Raw genomic sequence first — 24,154 nt, 5'->3', positions numbered from 1 at the left:
TGTTCAGACATGTTCCTTCTCAGGAGGAAGCTGCGTTGAAGATGATGAAAGGAACACTTCTCATGATGTTGTTTCATTCGGGAAACCAGGCCTTGTATTTCTTTGTTGCACTGTTTGCATTTTGCACGCATGCCTGTCTTACCCACAGGTAGAGGAACTTCATTAAAATATTCCCAAACTGGGTCTCTTTTACAGCCTGCTGCCATTATAGGTTTTCCCTTCTAAGATCTGTTCCGTCCCCAACAATCTTCTATTCATGGAAGTTTTTGAATCTTTGCACCTTTAGAGAGCGGTAAGGGATTGGCTCTTTGTACACAAATTTGCAGAGGGACAATAAGTTTGAGGTCTGCTATTTCTCACCACTAAATATTATTTATTTATTTAAAAACGTTTTTGCTGTTAACAAGCATGTTGTGTCTGGAGACACCAAATCCACAGTTCAAAAACGGCAAAACTAAGCATCTCTGATGGTATCTTCTAGATTGAGCACTGAGTCCTATTGGGTATATAGAAAGATTAATCTAAATAATCTATAGAGAAGCCCCTGGAACCTCGTAAGATTGGGTCCCTAATCCATGAACTATTGCAACTCCTTTACAAAACTTTTCTTAAACATTTACATGAATATATTGTCAAACTGTAGAATTAAAATTTATAATCCCTATTCCATGAGGAGAGATCTTTGAGCTATAATATATCTTTATCTTTAGATGCTTTTTGAGGGAAAACCCATTTTATCAAAAAAATCAGATTTAAAAAAATTGATTTTATCCACCCTGCCTGTAGATATTTTTAAATTATGAACAGATCCACAAAATTCTCATATCTGTTAGAATTTTTCTTGTGCACAAGGGCAAATAAAGTTGTCTGACCACAATGAGAAAATGGGTGTTAAATTGGTGTGGCCACTACAATACTTACAAATTACAAAAAAAAATTGCATTGACACATCATGGTTGCTTGTTGCTTATAGTAAAATTATGCCCATTTTCTTTTCAGTTCGTTTTCCTGAGGATCTGGAAGATGACAACACAACATTTAATCCAGAGTACAGCCATCAAGTGTTCGGGGATGAGTAAGTTATCTAATCAAATGTCAGGACAGATTAATATGGCTAGAAGGAAGAGGTCATTTTTGTTCTAATCTAGTTTTTAGAAAATAGGAAACTTTTTTTTTAAATCACGTTTTAAAATCATACAAGAAAATACTTAAATGTTTTAATGAGCATGTGGTAAGAAAGATACCTCAATGGTCATCTGACACAGTTTGGGACTATAGTCACTTTTTCAAAGCTTTATACTAGGTTACAGCTTACTGTGATGATTGTTTAGTAGAGTCTAGGGTTCCTGATTGTTTTATGTTTTTTTTTCCTCCCCCAGTGAAGTTGCCTTCGGTTACAAGGGTCTGAAAATCCTTTTGTACTACAATGCTGGTAATCTGTCAACACTTTTCCGCATCGAGTATACATCTAAAGTTAATGAAAACTTTGACTGTGTGGAGGTAAAGTCAGAGCCAAACTTACACTTTCAAATCTTCATAGAATATTTACAATTCTTAAAAGGGCTATAATCAAGTGGTTTAGGCCCCGCACTTATCTACTTCATAGTTAGACACTGAGTTTTTAAAAATTTATACTCTTCATACTGTAGCTAAATTAATTAAAAAAAAAAAATTGAACCCACCTGTGTTGTGCCCTTGTGCATCTTTTGACTGTAGTAGTCAAATTAATGCATGCTGTTTCCAGAGATGAGCTGACATCAAGGCTAGTGTTCAAAAACAAAGTCAGACTGAAATTTCATGTTAATTAGAAGATAGGGTGGTGGTGAGTTTTCCAGATTTAAAATAATCCCATTAGACGGTAGAGAGGTTCTTGTAAATAAAACTTGTATGGTAAAATAGGAATATTTAAGAGTTGCAGAATGGGAGGTGCAGAAAGCAACTGATAAGGAATTTTGTTTTAGAAATAGAGCTATCCTAGTTTCCATCGCAGTTATGTATCAATTACTCTCTGCATCTCATTTTAAAGGGATATTGTCAGTATTTATATTTTACTACACACACTTCCTGTGCTTACAAAACACTTATTTTACTACACACACTTCCTGTGCTTACAAAACACTTATATAATCAGAAAGGAAAGATATATTTTCCTATTCTTTTAAATTTAGTAAACTAATTTTTCCACCCCACATATTCATTATCAGGCTGACTTCCTTTTTGTGAGCTAACCTCAGTTTTTGCATCCATTTATAAAAGCTTTTTAGCTGAATTATTCAGCTATGAAAGCTGAACAGTCAACTTTTGATAGTCCTGCTTTTCCCTTCAGTAGGCTGAAGTATACCATAGACATTGAATATTAATATGCAGTTTTTAGTCATGTTTATATAACTAGATATTAAACATTTGAATAAGAGTCTACCTAATTGTTTAGAGAGACCAAGATCTTGCTGGTGGTTCCTTGTGCATTAAGAAAATTCACCCTTATTTGGGTTATTACTTAGTTACAAGGAAAAAAAAAAGTTGCATTTATTTCTTTCCAAAAGTGCTATTGATTTGATTATTGCTGAATCTTTATCATACTGCATAGAGTGAAAAATAGCTATACATTTGATTTGACTGCTCATTGTACTGAGCCTGAAAACAAGGTTTACCATTTAGAAATATTTTTACCAGTAAGCAGCCTTCCTTTCTATGATTTCAAACTGGGTTTAAAGTTCCCCATTTCAGAAGTGGACAAAGATAATTTAAATATGTTCAAGAAAAGATGCATTTAATTTTTCTAAAGAAAAAAATTAGATTAACTTTTTTTTTGGTAGGGGATCATTTACCCTATGATTAAAATGGTATAGAAACTAAGGCCTTGGCTACACTTGCAAATTTGCAGCGCTGCAGCAGGGTGTGAAAACATACCCTCTCCAGCGCTGCAAAGCGCCAGTGTGGTCAAAGCCCCAGCGCTGGGAGCGCGGCTCCCAGCACTGTACGTTATTCCCCACAGGGAGGTGGAGTACGGACAGCGCTGGGAGAGCTCTCTCCCAGCGCTGGCGCTTTGACTACACTTAGCGCTTCAAAGCGCTGCCGCAGCAGCGCTTTGAAGTGCAAGTGTAGCCATAGCCTCAGGCAACATATCAAGATACCTAAAGATCATGCTCTGTAATCTTGTTAGTTTTCTAGAACCGAAGAGATGAGAAATGGCAATTGTCAGAGAAAAACTCAGTTCTCGCTTTTTGTTTGGGTGCAGCAAAATCAAATACTTTATTATTTCTCCAGTAATTACAATGGAGGGAGAGAGTGCCATAGGACACAGGGTCGCCCCAGTCCTGGACAGGTCTCTCAACTGGTAAACAATTACAGCACGCCTTTATACCTTTGTTACACACAATTTCTAGCAATAATACAGACGGTAAAAAGAAACAATTGCATTTGTTTATACATAAGCCATTCTGCTATCTTATTTGTCTCACTCCTAAGAAAAGCAAGCCTGCATATTTGGTTATCAGTTACAAGGTCGTAATAACTTTGTACACAGTTCTTGTCCTCTCGCCTCGCACTATCCTTGCTTCTACAAGTCTCACGTCATTAGGGTTACAGTATGGCCTGACTCTTGCTAACTGACTGACATGCATTAAAATCCCCTTCAAATCCTTGTTAATTATTTCCCTGCTTCCACACAGTCTCCAAAATTATGTTATCTAGATAACACAGTTGAATGGGTTCAGCCCTTCTCCACAATGTAACTTCAGAGCTGTGGTAAAATGGAGAGCGGGGTGTATAACACCATAGCGAACTTCCATGAGCATCCCGATTAATATACCAACAACAAGGCTTCCTTCCCTCTCTATTCATGGTGAGAGAGTCCTTGTTCACCTTTGTAGTCCCTCTGATCCTCCAACCTTTTTGTTCATTCAAAGCTCTCAACTTTCTCTCAAGTCCCCATGGTGATATCTACCATCTTTCTGGCTGAGGAAGACTGATCAGGACTCCTTCAGAATCTGAAGGAACAGTTTTTAATCAGATAGGTGTTGTAATCCACTATGAAAGTACACCCTTTCCCACTGTGATATACACATGCGCCTTGTCTGCATGAGAGAGATGCGGCAGATAGCTTGTTCTCACCTTTGCATGACTGCAGCACACCACATGTACACTATAGCCCTAGTAGAAAAAATATTCCTCCTTCTGCCATCACACCAGTCACAATTTAGATAGTTTATAGTCTATCTGATCTACTTTCTGCATTCCACTGTACCTGGATCAAGTTGACTGGAAGCCATTTACCTGTACAATTGAGCTCACTTGTGTGCTGTTTTCAGACACAAGCTTAATTATTTATATTTATCTTGGAGGAGGCCTCCCTATGAGGATGGTGCCAGCTGGGCTGAAGCAGATGTGCAGGCAGCCATCTACTTAGATAGTAAAATCTTCTGAGCAGTGACCGTCTTCTTGATTTTGTATACTGCCTAGCACAATGGGGCTGCGACCTCCAGGCACTATCACAATTCAGAGAGGGGGAGACCCAGTGCCAGATGTACTTTATCATACATAGTATTTCAGTGTATGACTAGGCATCCAAACAGCTGACTGGGGACATAAATCACTTGGAACAGCAAGCAGTGCTGCAGGAAGATCTCCAGTCTCAAGGCCCAGAATAATAAGTCTGTCTGACTCAAAGGAAATATTACCTTCTTAATGACAAACTGGGCCAAATTCTCAGGACTCGACCAAGCCCAGTGGGCTTCTGGATATCACTGTGGCACCAGGCAGTGAATTGGTGAAGGACAAGGAGGATATGAAAAAAAACAACCGCTCTGTGAACTCTAGGTAGACAAGTGAGAAGAGGTGACAGAGTAGGAAATGCTAAATACACTGGGATCCCAGGATCTAGAGACACTGGCTGAGGTAGTTTTGAAAACAAAGGAATCTGGAGACTTGATATCCTCTGTAGCAGATATGTAATTTCTTTAATAGTAAAATGTACTGATTCTGCAGGTTTTGAGGTTTTTCCTTAGTTATTATGAATGTTGCTATAAGTTTGCAAAAGGTTTGGTTTTTTTATATAGCGTCATATGAGCACAGATGTGGCAAACTATTTCCTGGTTCCCCTAGTAGTGTTCCTCCCCTATACCTCTCCACTGAGCTGCCAAGTCCCTTGTAATCCAGCTGATTTGGTTTCCTCATTACTTCCTGTGGTGTTTCTCCCCCTTGCAAACCTCCTTCCCTTTTGACTGCATTGGCTGCTGTTCCTGGCCAGGGCAGTCTCACTCAGTATGCAGAGCAGCTGACTGAGCCTACATGATGCACCAGTAACACAGGCCAGGGGACTAGATAAAATACTGCCTATTCCCTGTTGTCTTATACATTTCTCTAAATCTAGCAGAGATGTAAGTTAATCTTAGCTCTCTATTTTCCTCCATCCTTGTGATTTGTATCTGGGGAAAAAACTCTCAAAGCAAGGCCTCTTGTCTTACAATCAGATTTTGGGACAAGTCATATCTTCCTTCATCCCCACAGAAGCGCGCACAACTTTTTCCTTCCTGAAGCTGGTCTTCTGTTGTCCATGTAAACAACACATTGCAAGCATATCAGTCTTTCCCTGGATGGAGGACACTCCTCAGATATTTGAAGGTCCTGTATGTCTGCACTAAGTAATAACCTGTTATGGGCACCTCTCATTCTCATTATTATTGCACTAGTTGACCATAGCTAATCACCTTTATTCTTGAAAGGGTTATGTCAGTTTTAATAAAACTTTATCATATCTGGCCCAAGGGAAAAAATGGCTTGCAAGAAAGCAGTGGAATTCAAAATAGAACTATAATTGTTACTTTTATTGTATTCCTTGGTGTGTTAATGTAGCATTAGCCCATCTATCCCTTATCTTTCATTTTCTTTGTTTTTTTCACTTCAGTGACTGCCTGAGTAGTATTGACCTCCCAGAGTAGGTGCCAGGCAAATAGACTGAATCCTTACCAGAGGAAAGGCTCACAAATCACAAGCCCAGGAAAAGGAAGAGCAAGGAAAACCTATTCCTCAACATGCATGGATGCATATGATTGCATGTATAGGTTTAAGGACAAACAAATAAGGTCACTTTTGAGAGAAAAGGGTCTGGGCTTGAATTGGACCAGATTGAGCTAAATTGGTGATCAGATACTTTTTTTTTTGTTTGAGGCTGTCATCTTGTTCTCCAGACTCTCATCTTTCATTTATAAAAAAGCACCTCTACCCTTTATGGTTGTGAAGAGAAATTCCAAAAACATGAACAGAGTATAGACAATACAGTGATGTTTGCAGAAAGACTGAAACACTAGTTGTCAACTTAAAGGGGTATTAATTTAGAGGCCCAACAGATTTTTTTTTAACATTAACTGTTTTAATGTTGATCAAAGCACATAAGAAAGAAGGATGATTGTGCAGTCTACTGTGAGTGACAGCTAACTTTGATGCTATGAATAGATGATGTTTTGGCTGAAACACCATTTCTCCCCTCAAACTGATCCATGTAGCCAAAAATGTCAGGCAAACCTTACCCAGGGGGAGTCAATCCTTCAGAGGCCAATAAGGCATCCAGGCCCTCCCTAAAGCAGAGGGCCATGCTTTGATTGTGGCAAGGGAGCCATGCTGCTGCTTTCATAGTGACAGGGGCTGTTGCCCTTTCCTCTGCAGGAGGCTGTCTGCAAACCTGAGCAGATATTTCTGCCATAGTTACTTGGATCATGTGAAAATGATCTTTGGGTGGGGGTGGGGAAACCATCATGGCAAGAAACCTAATTTAAAAAAAAAATGAGATTCTGACATCCTAGCTTTAAAAGCTAGGACCTAAAGCATAGGCATGTGTCTTATCTGCCCTGCCCATAAGTGTATCTGAATCCCATTGAGAGAGAGCTGAGCCCAGTGGAGCATGTGATATAGTTTGAACATCTGCATACTCTTCTGAGAGTAATACTTCATTTTGGCATTATGGGTGGGCAGAATTTAGCTTAGAGGTGAGGCTTATTTTTCAGAGAGAGATTAAAAGAAACCACTACTTCTCTCCCCGCCTCTCCCTCCCCCCCCCAATAGTTTAAATTGGAACAGTATTACTTATGGAACTGCCTCCTGCTCTACCGATTGCTCACTGCCATTCTCTAGGTATTCCACTCTTTTACATGGAATCTAAATGAGGCATTTAGTAGCCTCTTAGACAACTTTTGCTCTTCATACTGTAAATGTTAGCTTGTGCCATTACAGCTGGACTGTGACCTCTTTTGCTCTTAATAAAGAAATTGTATGAAAAGAGTGTGTAATTTTAACATCTGGCATGTTATTTAATAACACTACCTCAGATCATTTCTTCATATACTCCCTCATCAAAACTAATACAAATAATTTCTAAAGCAGGAGATACATAAATGTATCTAAACAAAACTATAATCCTGTTTATAAGAAGCTACTTAATAGCAACATGTAAGCCACATAAAGGAACATCATATTCGCAACTGCCCCTCAATACAACTAAGCACTTCTCCATAAATCACCTCCACCATGGAAAATAAGAGAATAGGGTTACTAATTACAGTAAAGTTTTAATACACAAGGAGAAATCCAACACCAATTTGGCATGTCTCCTAATGAAAGTAGGGTTTAGTTTACTTTGAAATTGAGTGCATGTGGCATTTCTTGTGTGGCAGCATACAGACTGCAGGTGATGCCTATATAAGTAACAGCACCAGGTTCAACAGCTTTTCCATTTGGCTGTGCATAGGTTATTTCATTCTCACTCTTGTTTATTGAATACCATACCCTTGATTTCGTCTGTTACACGAGATGTAGCAGGCAAATTTTTATAATTACTATATTAGTTGGCTGAGCTGTCAGTGAGATTGGGAGAATGATAGAAAGATGGAGATCTGTCAAAGGCAGAGCCCACCATTATCATGCATTTGCACAATTTGTTTAAACAAACACAGAGAGATACCGATTATCAGGCAATCATTTTTGCAATGGCTGATTAAATTGACATACAGGGTCATTCAAAATCACTGGGGACAGATAAATTGAGATAAATATTTGGGAATAATCCCTGTGAAAAGTCACATCATACACTTTGCTTGGTCCCTGTTTGTAACTGCTATGTTGATCACTTTCACTGTCATTAAGGTTGATGTACTTCTAGACTGACTAAGAACAGGCACTGGAGTTCCATCATGTGCTCTGGAATAGTTAGTTCTCTAATTGTTCATATCTCTGTTATTAAGTGTAGCAGTAGGTACCAGTGGCTAATGTGAACTTGTAACCAAAACTTAACCATAACTGTCTAGAGTAGCTAGTCACTCTTTTCTGTTCTGGCCCTGGTCCTGCAGTGTTGGTACTACCTTACCACAGAGGTACAGAAGTCTCCTCCTTCTGAAGTTAGGCAGCCATGGCTGTTTATCCTAGGTGCTGAGAACATCTCTGTCTCACCTACCTGTAGTCATGATCCAAAAATAAAAGCATCACTCCACAAAGTAATCATTATTCTAAAGCATGGTACAGAGACAGTGTCTCTGCATTGGGGGAGGAACTAAAGCAAAAAATCCATCAACTGTAGGCCTTGCTTCCTGCACAGAGGAAGCCCACACTCTACCATCTTGCAGTTGCCTTTCCAGAAGTTCTGGCAGATGTCTTTATTCCTGAACAAGGACTGATAATTGAGTGTTCAGGGCCTGAGAATTTATTCTCTCGCATAATTCTTTTAAGCTCGCCAAACACCTTTCAAAATCTCCGTGAAATAACTGTAGTAGGGAGCTATACCATGAACCCTGGGATTAATATCCAAAATGATGTGCAGCTGTATCGTACAGGTCACATGTGAACATGAAGCAGGATGGCATAGCTAGTATATACATGCTGCATCATTGGTTTAACTGACAAAGTTTCAGTTCACTAGAGTAGGGAGCCATAATCACTCCTATGCCAAAGAATAATATATATTGGAATGGGAATTGGTCTCCTGAGTGCCAGTGCGGAAGCCCACACAATGGCCCTGAGTTTTAATAGGAAAATATTTCTTGTGGGAATTGCAGTAACTCCCTTATTATTCTTGCATCCGAAGAAGTGGGTATTCACCCACGAAAGCTCATGCTGCAAAACGTCTGTTAGTCTATAAGGTGCCACAGGATTCTTTGCTCCCTTATTATTATTATTATTATTTATTAAAAGGGCTTGATCCTTATTTCCCTTCCACTTAATATTCTTGGTCTTCAAGAAGAAAGCATACTAAAAGCTTAGTCATGAGTAAGGGCACGAGAAAACTAATTTACAGAAAATTCTGGGATTTTTTTTCAAAGGATTTTTTTTTAACATGTTTTGGTGGTTGCACACGTTTATAGGAGTTAGAAGTCCTATGGGATAGTGTCAAATGGAAGCATTTCAGGGAGCTGACTCCTATCCTGAAATTAAAGGAAGCAATGGTCAGTCCATGACAAGGGGGAAATGATTATTTAAGTTCTTGAATATGGATGCTGCCATAAATGAATACAAAAATTAATAATATATGTGCAGATTTAAATTACTAGCCATGTGCTTGAACCAAAATCCCAGATGTGATTATTCCTGAGCTTTCAGGCAGTTCATATTCAAATATAGCAAAACAAAATAGTTGAAAATCAGGACTTTATACATCTGCCACCACTCCAAATTGAGGATTCTGGGTTTTCCCTTGTAAGAGGTAACCTCACAAACTTCTAAGCAATGTGAAGAATACAATTTTTTTAAAGAATTACCTATTCTGTCTTCTGCAAACAAAATAAAGCTTTTCTGGCCATGACTATAAATCTTATTTGTTATGCAGAGGTTGCTTTAGATTTTTTCTGTAGCTTTTTTTCCACTATGGTAGTAGCTAATGAGGGCTCCCATAGGAAGTGTTGATCATATTCAAACAGCTTTTTAATTTCAGTAGGGGAAAGAGTTGCAATGTCTTCCTCACCACCACTGGACTAGCCACGTGAGAAAGTTTGCTGCTGTTATTCTGTGGAGTACATGGGAGGGAACTTAAACTCTCAAACATACATGTTAAGCACAATGAATCAACAAATAACTAATGGATCATGCTGTGTTTTAACATTAATAGTGTTAACATTTTTCACAACCTATTTATCTAGCCATAAAATGGTAGTCATGCCTTGAACTATTATATGTATTAAAGTACTTATGCTTGCACAAGCTGACAAAATTGCAGAAAACTGCAAATCAACATTTACAATAAAATTTATTTTGTATTTCTGGAAAAATACCACAAAATAGAAACACAGTCATCCATTCAATGAACACTTACAGTAACTCCTCACAGTGTGTGTGTGTGTGTGTGTGTGTGTGTATAGATAGATAGAAAATCTAGAAATAGGAGAAATTATGTTCAGCATGATCCATTAGTGATTGCTTTTTTGTTAGTAACTACATTGCGTTGATCTTAAACAAATGTATAATTTTTGTTTTGCCTGATCCATTATTCAGTTAAATTAATGGTTCCAGGGAAAAATATTTATCAAATACTGCTTTAGAGAGAACAGAAAAGGTTTTAGTAAATGCACCTTCTTTGTCTTGAGAATGAAATGGATGCAAAGACTGATGTATGGATTTAAAATAGGCTCTTAGACAAAGTATTGTAGAGCTATATCTTAACCGGTTAATAGCTCTTTTTATAAATATAAAGCAAGTTAAATATAAATGTTGGTAGTACCAAACCATTGAGAATAAAACTTGTTTGTGCTGAAATCCATCCATGGTTTTCTGTCCTAAAAATCTAACTGAATGATGATAAAGTGCTATTCATTTGCAGGTGCATTACTTCTACTTAGGGGACTGTGGTTGAAAGGACAGGAATTAGTAGCATGTTGTATTAGCCTTTTGTAGTGTATTTTGTCCTAAGCATCTTAATTTCCCTGTTTTGAATGCTAAGTAGCAAGGGTCTTGGTTTAGAACTAATACCCATCATGCATGTAAACGGTGTGAAAGAGCTGCTTAGTAAGTTAACACAGTGTTCTTGTGTCAGTCCTTGTGGAAATAGATACAATACAAACATTACAGCTGAACTCACGGCAAACTCCATTAAGTAAAAACCTGGGTTCATTGTTCAGAGGAAAGTTTGAATAGAATGTAAGCTCATTTTGTTGAATGTAATGTCAGGCTTTTAGGGGTTGTATTGAGGGGTTAGGTTTTTGTTAAGTTGAGACCAATTCATTAAGTTTTATTGCCTGGTGAGAAGCAGTAATACGTTATTGTGAAACTTCATCAAATATTCATGGTTAAAGAGAAGTAGTAAATGTATTCAATCAAGTGGTCTTTGGGAGTTTGAAAGGGATTATGAAGTCTGCTCAGCTGATAGCCTCTAACATTCACTGTGGTAATTTAACAAAGGTAATTTTAATCTCTGAATTAAAATTTGCTCTCGAGACTCATGTCTCTGCCCTTCCCCCATATTGAGGTTACAAATCCAAGTTGTTGAAAATTGTCCTGTTACATTTCTGTGGAATATCATTTTGTCTCAAATTTTAATTTTTTTAAAATATTTTGGCTAGGAGGTAGGCTCTCCTTCTTTGCATTTGTAATGTTTATTGTGGTTGGTCCTTGAAGCATGCATTTCAAGAGTGTGTGTGTGTGCGCGCGCTAGCTGCCACTCCCTCTTACTAGGACTGCCATTTTCTCAGTTACCTCCCCTATGCCTTTTGCTGGCTGCCATTGCTTGGCTTGGAGAAAGCAGCATCATGGAAGAACACACCACAGTCAGTGCAGTTTCAAAGATTTGCCAGCTGAAGAGAGTCTTAAGGAACAGTATGTGGAGCCAGCATCTTACTTTGAAGAGTAATTGCACCACATCCATCACACGCTGGCAAATGGGAAAGCAGGAATTCCTATGTGTCTCCCAGTTCACAGCCTCCCTTTTATCCCACCATCTTCATTGGTGTTTATCAACACAGTATCTTCTCTCTTAACGAAGTAGATGTTCAGAATTAGCCTATCAAAATAATCCCTTACTAGTTGACAGCTTTGAGGAATATCCCCCCAACACTTCCAGTCTTTCCCTATTTCACATCATTGCCCTTTGGGCATACATTATAGCTACCATGAGACAGTGACTGGACCGAACTCCCTTTGGAGCCCTTTAATGCTGCTGCTTCATCAGCCAGAAGGGTCATTGTTAAGCAATGAAAGGCATTGCCCTCCTTCACCCTGGTACTCAGCACTCCTGAAATTAGACAGGCCTTAACAACTTTTCTTTTTGTATCGGGATACTTTTTACAATAATTTGTTTTTCCCCGTAGAACTATGCTTTCATAATATTGTGTGTGGAATGCTAGCTTTTGATTTTTTTGTCTCTCTCACTCTTTTTTATTCTGTAGGCAGATGATGTAGAAAGCAAAATTAGAAAAATCATCCCTCCTGGGTTTTGCACAAGCACAGATGACTTTGTGTCTTTGCTGGAAAAGGAAGTAAATTTTAAGCCCTTTGGAACGTTACTACACACATATTCAGTTCATAATGAGGAAGCAGGAGAAGACATAACATATCAGATATATCAGGTATGAAAAAAGTTAAATAGATCCTTTAGGACAAACAGATACAGCTTGGTTTTGTAGTGATGTATTTTTAGTAATCTGTTGTAACCGCAATGTATAAAACATCATTATTTTACCAAATCTTTTTTCAGTGTGTGTCTAGTTGAACCAGAGTATTCTGCTTATAAATATTTTCCCACAGGAGTATTTAATTGTATTCTGCAGGCTTTCTCTTTTACCTCGGTGATGAGTTTCACCTGACTTCTCCTGGCTTTTTCCCTAGGCTGACATGACATGTCCAGGCTTTCGAGAATATCATGAAAGGCTTCAGACCTTCTTGATGTGGTTTATTGAAACTGCTAGCTTTATTGACGTGGATGATGAAAGATGGAACTACTTTCTAGTGTAAGTACAGTTCTAAAGCAACAGTGGAACTTATTACCTCCACAAAGCCTGCATTTTAATTGTGGCTGGCCAATTATTGGGACAGTATAATGATATTTTTCCCGGGAAAGAAAAACCATTGTTTATTAGGCTTGAGTTTTTCTCCATTATGCTTTAGGAGACCTTGAGAATAGAGCTGAATTAAATGCTGTTGTCCGTTAGAGCCCTGAATGTAGGCTTAAACAGTAAAATGAGCTTTGCCTGTGTTTTCTTTTACTTGCCACCTATTCATCTTTATAATAGGCAAGTGCACTAAAGTGCTGTAAAGAGGCCTGATTTATCCAAGTTGCTGCACACCAATTAAGTGAATTGTACATTCAGAACATAGCAGGTGTACCCATTGGGCTCTCACAGAGTAGCTTGCTGACACAGAAAATTCAGTTGGAGAATGGAAAAGAAAATGGACACTGCATGGGAGCGCGACTGTAATTGACCTGCTTGGCTTTCTGTTTTATCTGCAGATTTGAGAAGTATAATAAGGATGGAGCTACGCTCTTTGCGACCGTAGGCTACATGACAGTCTATAATTACTATGTGTACCCAGACAAAACCCGGCCACGTGTAAGGTAATTGGCAGCATAACACGTGCCTTCCCTTTTATTTCAGAAGAGGGAACTGCTGAAGTTCCCAATACTTGTTTATAATGGTGTTGATTTGTTGGGTTTTTTTTTAAATCCCCATTATTAGCTGGCTATGCACTGATTTGTTTCATTGTTGCCCTCTGTAGCAGGGTGGACTCTCCAAACCAATTTTGAATATTTTAGCAATTTTTTAAAAAATTGTTGCATGTTTTAGCCCCCAAATCACCATAAATTAGCTTTAATCCTTAAATAAAACGTTGCTCATAACCCAACATATTTAAATATTTCAGTTGTTTCTTAGTTAAGTCCCTTTTTAATTAAAAAAAACAAAAAATCCTTTCTGTCTGTAGCCAGATGCTGATACTGCCACCATTCCAAGGAGAAGGCCATGGTGCTCAGCTTTTTGAAACTGTTCATAGATACTATATGTCTTCTCCAACAGTGCTTGATATAACAGGTATGTGAATGCTCGTTTTATTAGAGATGTGAATTCAGTTAGACAAAACTTGGAGCATTTGCTGCCTGTTAGCCTGCAGCCTAACTTTTGCATTCATCTGTCAGAATTAAATGGTCTTTTGAAGATTTAGCTTCAGTTTACTTCAAGGTTAATATTACCCTGTTTTACAGAAGAACTGCATATAAGGCAACTCTTTAAATCCTGTACTTACAGAGAACAGCACACCAGGAAAATCCAATCCCTAGCATGAAAGGATTACCAGTTAATTAGCTATTTTATTGTGAGGTACACAGCTGAGTTTGCCAAGAGATTGAGCTTTCTCAAACTCCTTGATGAGTTTGCTCCTTTTAAACAAAACAGCAAATAAGAAAATATACTGATGGTAAAATATTCATGTTAATGTGAAGGCCAGAGTCTTTCAACCACTGGAAACATATACAGGAGTCTGGTGTCCCAGGAGCACGGGTAGTAGACTGACTGATTGAAGAGCTGCATGAAGTCAGTGATGACCTTGCATGAATACCTGAAAAATATTAATGGGATTGCAGGGTGGAGAAGAAAGAAAAAGAATATAAAAAGAAGAGGTATGTGCTGCTTATAACAGGGAAAGGGATTGGCATATGAAACCACAGGAGAAATACTGTATCTGTAGCCCACATATTAGTCCACAGTATGATAAACAACTGTGAGAACAATGTCAAGTAGAATAAAACTCCACTCTAGGTGCTACTGCTATACAAATAACATCTAATTGTGATATTTTAAAAAAATTATTCAAAGAAAAACATTAAGTACAATAAGACGTTTGCTTTCTTTCTACACAGTGCTGCAGGGTTATCAACTAATATATATAGGATATCTGGTCTCTGAACTTCAATGCAAGTCACAGAAACCTCACTGAAGCATCACAAACGCAAACTCTCTTTCTTTTTTTTTTTTTTACTGTGTAAAATGTATATCTAATTTCCTGTTAATGTAAAATGCTGTGGTTTCTAGTTATACAACAAAACCTTTCATATGATCCAATAAATCTGATTATGGCAAAGCAAATGAAACATTTGACACAAAGTATTCAGCATAGCATTATATACGAGATGGAACCAGGATGTAAAAGGCAGATGACTAGTCTGTGTCTCAGTGCACACAGTGTGGTATGTGTTCTGACCCAGTGAAACTGTTCCAAAACAGATTTTAAATTGCCCTGTGGAATAATCAGCTAGGAACCATGGTGCTTTCTACACAGCGTTTGAAGGGTATATAAAAAGAAATTCATCTTTTCATTCATTTCTCATTGCCACTGCTAGGGAAAAGTTGGGCTGGACAGGCATAAAATGGGTAGGAAATTATGAAAATTAGATGGAATCTAAAGTTATACGGTGGGCGAGGAAGGGGCCTCAAACTCAATGAGAAGCACAAGATAATGTGGATTTATAAAATTGTTGCTTGGTTGGAGTGAGTTGGAAGCAGTTAACTTGTCTTCAGCTTGCATATTTTACTTGGACTTGGCATTTTTTGTGAATAGTCTATTCCTACATTTAGTTTCAGTCACAGAAGACAGATTCTAAGTTGCAGTCCTGGCCCACGTAAGTGAAGTGTACTTCCAACAGTGCTCATTATGGAGGAATTTCCCACCTTTTTTTGTCTTACTCTAATTCACCAGTTTCACTTTTACTGTCCTTTTAAAAATCAGTCTCCAGTTTTTCCTTTTCATCAAAATTAATTCTGCTACATATCCTCTTGCCTTCCTTGCAGGATAGGCTCATAAGGCTCACCATACAAATGTAGACCATTAGTCCACCAAGTTGATATACTTTCACTTGTAATGATCAGAAGCCTTTTCCCCTTCTGTGCCAAGAAAATAATTAGCCAATTGTGCAGTACTGTATGTGTGATGGAAAAATTCTGTCTTGACCCTGTTTATGTGGTCAGTTTATGCCCTGAAGCATGACACTTGATTATCCTTAAATCATGAGTGTTAATGGTCAGACATTTATCAACCCTTTTAAAAATCCAATTATTATGTGAGTCTGGCTTCCTGTAGCACTGAATTCCCCAGGTTAAAGATCAAAAGCAGCTCCCAGGCTCTGGGGAGCCCAGTGTTTCTTTCAGATAAACTTTTTGTCAAAGACCTGTCTATGAAGGTTTAGTGAGGGAGTAAAAGCTGCTTGCAAAGGTTTTGTAAACGTTTCCTGCTGAGTAGTTCATAGGTGGGAATAAGTCTGCACAAATGACTTCATGCTGGTTTGCATTGTAGCTGATTCATGTCTTTTTAAGTTTCCTTCCCACTTCCTACTCCCGGTAGCTCTACAGAACTATGATTTGAATAGAGTTAACTCCTTTTGCTTACAGAGAAGCATGTATCATGATAGACTATCAGATTCCAAATAAAATATCACTAACAGTGAGTCATTTTTAAATTAGAATCTCACAGGAGGTTTTTCCGTTTTCTATCCTTCATTGAAATGGAGTAGGTGTGTTCCTGTCTCTATCACTATAGTTGCCTGAATACCCTGTCATATCCTGAGGTATAATGAAAACAGACCCAATGCTGTTATGATTATATTTGTTGTTGTTAGGTAGATTGCTTTTTAATTTTTTTTTGACAACTTGAGGCCTGGTCTACACTACACAGTTAAGTCAACATAAGGCATCATTCATCAACCTAATTATATCAGTGTACACATTACAGCTCTGTCCCACTGATGTAAGTGCCCTACTATACCAACATCATAACTCCACCTCCATGAGCGGTTAGGGTAACATACCGGTGCGTTCCTTACACCAGCTGTTGGCTGTGTTGGCCATTTCATGGTTCTCATCTCTGTGCAGCTTTTATTATTTTTCTATAGCTGACATTTATAATTGGTATATTTTGGCGGTTATTTTCACTCAGTGTTATCCAATTCCTATGACTTGTACTATAAGAACCACCTTTAAATCACAAAAAATTGTCATACTCCAGGCATTGGGCGGCAGATGCCACTGAGTTTAAAGCAAGGAAGAACTGAGATTAATATTTGGTCCAACCCGCCTTTTAGTGCCTTACATATTACAACAGATTTTATAAGAAAAATCACCCATTGAACTCATACAATATAGATTCTATGGGATAGAAGGAGAGTTAGATATAAAATTAGTCTTAACCTCAGAAAAAGAAACAGAGAATTTATATTAGACAATATCTGAATGTGTAAGGACGTTGTATACTAAGTCTTTTAGATATATTTTTAAAACAAAATTTTAAGAATTTTTGGCCTAATGTGATCTTTTTTAAATGTGTCTTATTTAGGTATGTTTATATTATGGCAGTACCCAAAATATGGGTGAATAATGAAGTACAGTTATATATACTTTTGTTTCTGTGTTTTATGGTGTTGTCTGTCCTTACTTTTAGTAAGTTTCCCAAAATATCAGTTAATTAGATGCTTGAAAAAAAGAAGATTACAGAAAGTTCATAGTTACTGTATAGTTCTGTATTCTTTCCAGCTGAAGATCCATCTGAAAACTATGTGAAACTCAGAGACTTTGTACTTGTGAAGCTCTGCCAAGATCTGCCTTGCTTTTCCCCCGAGAAGCTAATGCAAGGATTCAGTCAAGAAATGGTGACAGAGGCTCAACAGAAACTGAAAATAAATAAGGTATTTTAAAATCTGTACAGGTATACTCAGACCTAATTTAATCAAATCTAGTGCTTAGTATTCAAAAGTTTTCACAAACGCAGTTTCTCTGCTCTTCAAGTTTCTAACACACACCTCCTGGTTTACATGCAGCATATTTCTGGAATGCATTTGGAAATGAAACATTTAGTAGCTTACTATGTTTTTAGAAAAAACAGTTTCTTTCCTACAATGCTTTGGTACGGTACCATTAGTATTTTGGCATAAGACTTGACTAGGAGGAACAGTGTGTTTATACAAATAATATATGGTTTAATTGGATATATAATAAAATACTGAAATGTAGAAAAAACTACTAAAAGGCAGATTCTAAGCTGCTGCAGAAGTGAAGACTGATGGTACACTCCTTATGGAGTGTTTAAACTGCAGAAGCGGAGCTGCAGAGTTGCTTAGCATCTCTGCAGGAACTCTGTTTCTTCCCTTAACTTTTTCTGGATACTCGGATTTATTTGAACCTCTGATTTTTATGAAGTCTTTGAAAATACTGAGACCTAAGTAAAAAAAGAAAAGTGTACCCGTATTTTACATATGAAAACTACATAGTGGTGTAAGGGGAGAGCAGAGTGCGGACTTCTTGCATGTCTATGGGACATTACATTTGAATGGATAAATATTTAATATTTAAATGAAAACTTAACTAAACATGTAGAAATAATAAGTGTATCAAAGGTTCCATCTCTATTTAAAGAACATACAATAAAGGCAGAATAAATTATTTTTAAATTCTGACAATCTGTAACTTGATTGCACATATTTTGTTGTAGATTTGTGAGCTTTAAGAAGTAGGAGGCAGTTTTATTAAACTATTCATTTTTTGTTAAGAAATTTCTTAACTCATTTCTTAAGTTAATAAATAGAGTTAATAAAAGTTAATAAAACCCGTTAACATAATCAGAAATTTGCTCTATTCCTCTAAATAATGCTTCATTGCCCATTTCTAGGGACTGACAAAAACATTTTCCTCTAGTACAGGGGTAGGCAACCTATGGCACGCGTGCCAAAGGCAACATGTGAGCTGATTTTCAGTGGCACTCACACTGCCCGCATCCTGGCCACCGGTCCAGGGGGCTCTGCATTTTAATTTAATTTTAAATTAAGCTTCTTAAACATTTTAAAAACCTTATTTACTTTACATACAACAATAGTTTAGTTATAGATTATAGACTTAGAGAAAGAGACCTTCAAAAAACGTTAAAATGTATTACTGGCACACGAAACCTTAAATTAGTGAATAAATGAAGACTCGGCACATCACTTCTGAAAGGTTGCCGACCCCTGCTCTAGAACAATGTTCCCAAAAGCTATAGAATAGATGCAACAGAAGTGTAATGGCAACAGTAATCTTTATTTTTATTTTTTTCCCTAAATTTGTGAATTTTGCTAAATACAATTGTATCACTACCTTGACTTGCCCCACTTTACTGATTTGGGGTTTTTGTCCGATCCTCCCTCCCCGTCTCCTAAATAGTTTAATTTGAAAATTGCTGTTCCATGCTTAGATACAGAACTGTGAGGAGGTGGCTTTAAAGAAAAGCAGCAAGTGGAGCAGCTCCAAATTAGCAATGGAACCACAGTATTATGATTTGCCCACCAACAGACCAGTCCCAAACTGTCTTTCAACTCTGGCTGCAGGGTTTCTGCCTATTAATTAGATGAACTCCTGTGCAGCTCATGCCTTTGTGACTCTGAGTGTTAGAATCATTTGCAGCTGAGCAGTGCTGCTTCTGAAGTGCTACTGCAGTTGGTACAAAGGATTCTGGGGTGCATTAAAGGCATTGGTTGCATTGGGGGGAATTATTTTAGAAGAAACATTGGTAGAAGACTGAGTGAGCTGCCAAACTTGTTAGTTAGGAAGTAGCAAAGAAGTAAGAAAGTGATGGGGGGAGGAAAATCATGTCTTTGTCACTGGCCTTTGAATCTCTCATGATACATGTAACATCTTGAGCAAAATAATTGAACATGTAGCATTTTCACATCTTTTCATTTCTTAAATAATTCAGCAATAAGCTTGCAAATTATAACATTTTTATTCATACTGTTCTCCTTTTTTTCCCTTTGATTAGCAACACACAAGACGGGTTTATGAAATTCTCCGATTGCGTGCAACAGACATGGGTGATCCAGAACAGTCCAGAGGCTATAGGTTGGACGTCAAAAAAAGATTGATTGGCCCATATAAGGTGTATATGTCTTAAGTGCCTTTTAACACTTACTCCAGAACTAAACAAACATGGTTTTTGCTTCATTTCTATAAATACAGCTGATGCCAGTTATGTTGCCAATCAACTGTTGCTAGTTATGCAGCATGAAAGTGATCTATGCACAAAGATAGAGCATTTTTGTATTGTCTAGTGGAATCTTTTTACACTGCCATGCTGAAGATCCCATTTTACTTTGTGCTAAAATCTGAGATATCCACAAAGTTTAAATTTCTAGAGGTATTTCTTACCTAACATTGTATTGCATTATTTAAATAATATGTTTCTTCTCCAAATGATTGCACATGTCCATTCTACTGTGAGTGTGTGCATGCCATGGGCACATTTGTCAGAGATTTTTCCCTCAGCGTTATCCATGAGAGCAGCATGAGCAGCCTCTGGTGCCTTGCGCCACCGCATGCAGGGTATCAAGGGCAGCATTGCTCCCTGACACCCCTTCAGTTCCTTCCTACTGGCAGCAGCAATTATTGGAGCTTCGATCCTTGTATTTACAAATCTTCCCCCTTTTAGCGTATATAGTACGTGCACTATTAATTTTTAGTCTAATGTAGTGTGTTTGTACATAGTTAGATATAAGAGTAAATTCAGAGTCTTTTTCTAGAATTGGGTTACCGGTTCCCATTTGTGTACCAGGCTTGGACTAATGCCTTGTTCTACGGGCACCAAGGCCTGTTGCTCATATAAAAGTCTATGCCAGTGAGCAACCCCCACACCAGCTACCTTAAATGTGTAGGAGAGGCCAATGTGAGTGACATGTGTCACATTTGTAGATGGTTCAAGCCCTGATCAAAAAAGGACAGGGCTGCCACAATCAAGTACCTGCTTATGGAGTCTGTGCTTCGCCCGCCATTGAAACCTTCCCACTCGGAACAGGAACCTAGCACGGCCAATTGGTCTCCTGATCTGACTGGGTCCAGAGACAGATCCTCGTCACCAGTACCTAAGAAGAGACAACGTAAGTCTCCCGAAGCCTTCAAAATTGACAGTTAAGGCAGCGAGTGGAGGCAAGGATTCAGAGATGTGACAAAGAGGCACCACCAGACACACTCCGTAAGCCAGCAAGGATTGCTGACTCTGGAGCCCAAGAAGGGTCCATTGAGACCAATCCCTGAAGTGTTGGCGTACCTTTGGATTACCACAGTCGGGAGACCTTTCCAGTACCATCTACACCTGAGGCTTCTGAGGTAGCTTGAGAGTCACTGAACTTGCCGATGCTGGCTTCCCACATGGTTTAGGACTCCTGTCTGGTACCAGGATTGGAATTGCCCACTCCTACAGTCCCAGCTTCACCCCAAACCACCATTCAATACTGGGGGCTGCTACAGTTGCTGCACCTCTATGTAGGGTTCCATCCAGGAGGAAGCCAGCAATGATCTCACTGGTATCCCCATCTCCAGACTCAGAGCCAGTCTCCTCAGTTCCAGTGACACTGTGGTCGTCATCACAAATCAGTGGGTCCTAAGCACAGTGGAATTGTGATACACCCTTCAATTTATTTCAATTCCCCCCTTCCACATCCCTCTTCAGGAACCACTCTCATGAGAGCATTCAGGAGGTCCAGTCTCTCCTCATGGGGGACATACAGGAAGTTTCCCATGTCATTCAGAGGCTTGTTAATCCCAAAGGCAAAGGAGGATCTTTGGACTATTTTAGATCTAAGGGAGCTAAACGAGTTCCTAAAGAAAACAAAATTCCAGATAGTTACTCTCGCATCTGTTATCCCTTCCTTAGAAACAAGACACATATTTTCACATGGCAATTCACCAGAGCCACCAAAAGTTTCTCAGAAGCATGGTCAATGGTTCCTATTACCTATTCATACTGTTGTCACTAAATCCGTGTGCTGGGGTTCATATACTCTTTCTGTACTGAATTAACATAAGTTTTGTTTTAAGCTAGTTTTCACATTTCACATTCTTGAAACATGATCACCTTGCATACCCATTTTTTCACTAACAGTTGAGGTTTTGCTGTATATCTTACAGTCATAAGTGTAGTTTGAAATAACAAGCGCATTACTTCTGTGGTTGAATAAATAAATTCCAGCCATGCTGTTTCCAAAAACCACTTCTCAAAACAATTGCAGTTAAACTAACTCACTTGTACCTACCTCACTTTCCACATTATAACCTGTTGTTAAACAGCTTTTCATATTGCCAAACATTTTCTCATCTTTACATCACAGAGATGTATACAACTTACACTCTTAATACCTTTCTTTTACTGGTGGTAAGGTCTTATATTTATAAAGCATTATGAGATCTTCAGTTGAACAGGGCTGTATAAGTGCAGAATATTGCAAACTACCCACAACTCTCAGTCTCATGATAGACCTATTCCATCGTACAGCTCTCCCCTAGATTAATGAAGAAAGTGCAGAAAATCAAAACCAAAAACTCTAACACTTTCACTCCTTTAGAATTGTCCATGTTAACAAAGAGATCATTGTTGAAAATACTGAACTAAGATACCACATCTGTTCTTACTGGTTCACAAGTTGAAGGGACTGCTGAAGTTGAGAATGTTGTGATGAATATAATCGCTATAATTACAGATATTCCTTTTTTTCTTAACAATTCTTTTAAAAAGCAAAAGATTTGGTATGAAAATGAACAGGAGAATATAATTGTTTGAAGTTGAGGCTGTGGATTACTTATGAAGTCATGTAGGGCATCAAAAGGGGAAAGAAAACTTTCTCCAAGGGAGATCACAGAGAGAGGGCTGATGACTCAATTACAACTTTTTTTTAAGTCTTCTATTTAGGATATTAAAAGAGCATGGAAGTAGACTGTCAGCAAAATAAGCAGAGGATTTGTTTTTTGACCACTGAAGGATTTGTGACTTAAAATATGATTCTGCTGTGAAAGGTGACTATGTAAAAACAGTACGTTCTCAGCTGAGGTGCTCCATGTGAGTATTCAAAGTAAGATCTGCTTACTTTGGTCAAAAGAATAATTTTTTGTTTTAACTCTTATTTGCCCTGCAGAACCAACACACAGCATGCAATAGTGAGTGGAATTGTGTTTCTTCCCAGACATCAGTGGAATTGTTCTCATTTTGTACCCAGTCCACCAACTGCAAGGAGGTACAGCCCACAGCTGCTGTTATGGTGGCAGCTTTATAAAAGTTTCTTGGAGCCAACATCCCAGCATGTATAGACATGGAGTGTATCAGCACAGTCCCTGTACATTGCATATACATTGTGGATGCTTATTCTCTACTTCAGGCTCATTAGTAGGCCTATTCTCTACTGGGCATTGTTCCCTTCATCTCTTCAGTTCTCCTTCTACCCATGCCTGATGGCAACAGGATCCATCAATCAATGCTCGTTATGAGACCAATAAGAAAATAATTTCTACATTTGTCTCCCATTTCAGCAGAAATAGTTTGTTCCTCAATGATATACTTCCCCAAACAACTTGTTCCAAGGGAACCCACTCTTGGAACTGACATATCAGGATCTCCAAAGCAGCAAGCTTCAGAAGCTGGTGTACCCACCTAGGCTCCCTGATGTGCTGGCCAAAGTGTTCACAGGAAAATGGTCATTGGAGCATCAGTTGACTAGAATTTGGGTTTATCTGGTATGTGTTGAAGAAATTTACTCTTTCCCTAGAATATAAATTCTTACAGATTGTGGCAACAGAATGACCCTAAGCAGTGTTGCCAGATGTGGGGGCACTTTGGAGTTCCTCTTTGTATATAGGTGTTCAGGATTATGTCTTGTATTGAAAGGCCGTCATAAGAAGCAGACAGTTATGTGCAGGGATGTCTCAATAAGTGCCTGTGCCAAAGAGTAGTAATTAAGTTAAACCAACATGTTTTACACACCTTCCCTCCCAACTTGTGGGGTCCCCAAGATGGAACTTTTTCTACAACAATTATGTTCTTGTTTCTATTCCCAGCACTGACAGAAGTCTGCTTGGAAGATGGACACCTTTTCTTTCAAGTGGGAAGTTCTGTGTCTTCATGCCATCAATCATTAGCCAAAGTTGCCATGAAAACTGGCCTGAACTGGGCTTTTCTACTGAACTCTAGGTTTTGGCTTTCTTATGTCAAAGCAAGATCTCTTAAAGCTGCCCAGTAACCAGAGATCTCCTGACTTGGGCTTAATCAGGCACCCAAACCTGGAGACGAAGGGTGGTATTTTCAAAAGCACTTTGTATTAGCTTAACTCTGCTCCCATTGAAGTCCATGCAGATTTTAGGCTAGTACTGAGCACTTTACATTAGAATATCCCACCCCAAGAAGCTGAACTTTCTGGACT

The 24,154-nt window shown here is 38.4% G+C and overlaps 1 protein-coding gene across 2 annotated transcripts in view; it reads left to right on the top strand.

Moving 5' to 3' along the window:
* The window catches only part of HAT1 (histone acetyltransferase 1), a 44,817-nt gene that overhangs the window by 13,844 nt on the left and 6,819 nt on the right, over positions 1-24,154 (top strand). For both annotated transcript variants that reach the window (XM_039495432.1, XM_039495431.1), the window contains exons 3-10: positions 1,000-1,075; positions 1,380-1,500; positions 12,357-12,536; positions 12,796-12,917; positions 13,418-13,522; positions 13,888-13,994; positions 17,481-17,632; positions 19,735-19,851. In XM_039495432.1, the coding sequence (XP_039351366.1) occupies positions 1,000-1,075; positions 1,380-1,500; positions 12,357-12,536; positions 12,796-12,917; positions 13,418-13,522; positions 13,888-13,994; positions 17,481-17,632; positions 19,735-19,851 (980 nt within the window). The remainder of the gene's footprint in view (positions 1-999; positions 1,076-1,379; positions 1,501-12,356; positions 12,537-12,795; positions 12,918-13,417; positions 13,523-13,887; positions 13,995-17,480; positions 17,633-19,734; positions 19,852-24,154) is intronic.

The sequence above is a fragment of the Mauremys reevesii genome, linkage group 11 (assembly GCF_016161935.1).
Source record: "Mauremys reevesii isolate NIE-2019 linkage group 11, ASM1616193v1, whole genome shotgun sequence".
Taxonomy (NCBI): Eukaryota; Metazoa; Chordata; order Testudines; family Geoemydidae; genus Mauremys; species Mauremys reevesii.
Note: the sequence above shows the minus strand (reverse complement) of the source record. Positions and strands in the feature narration are given on the sequence as shown.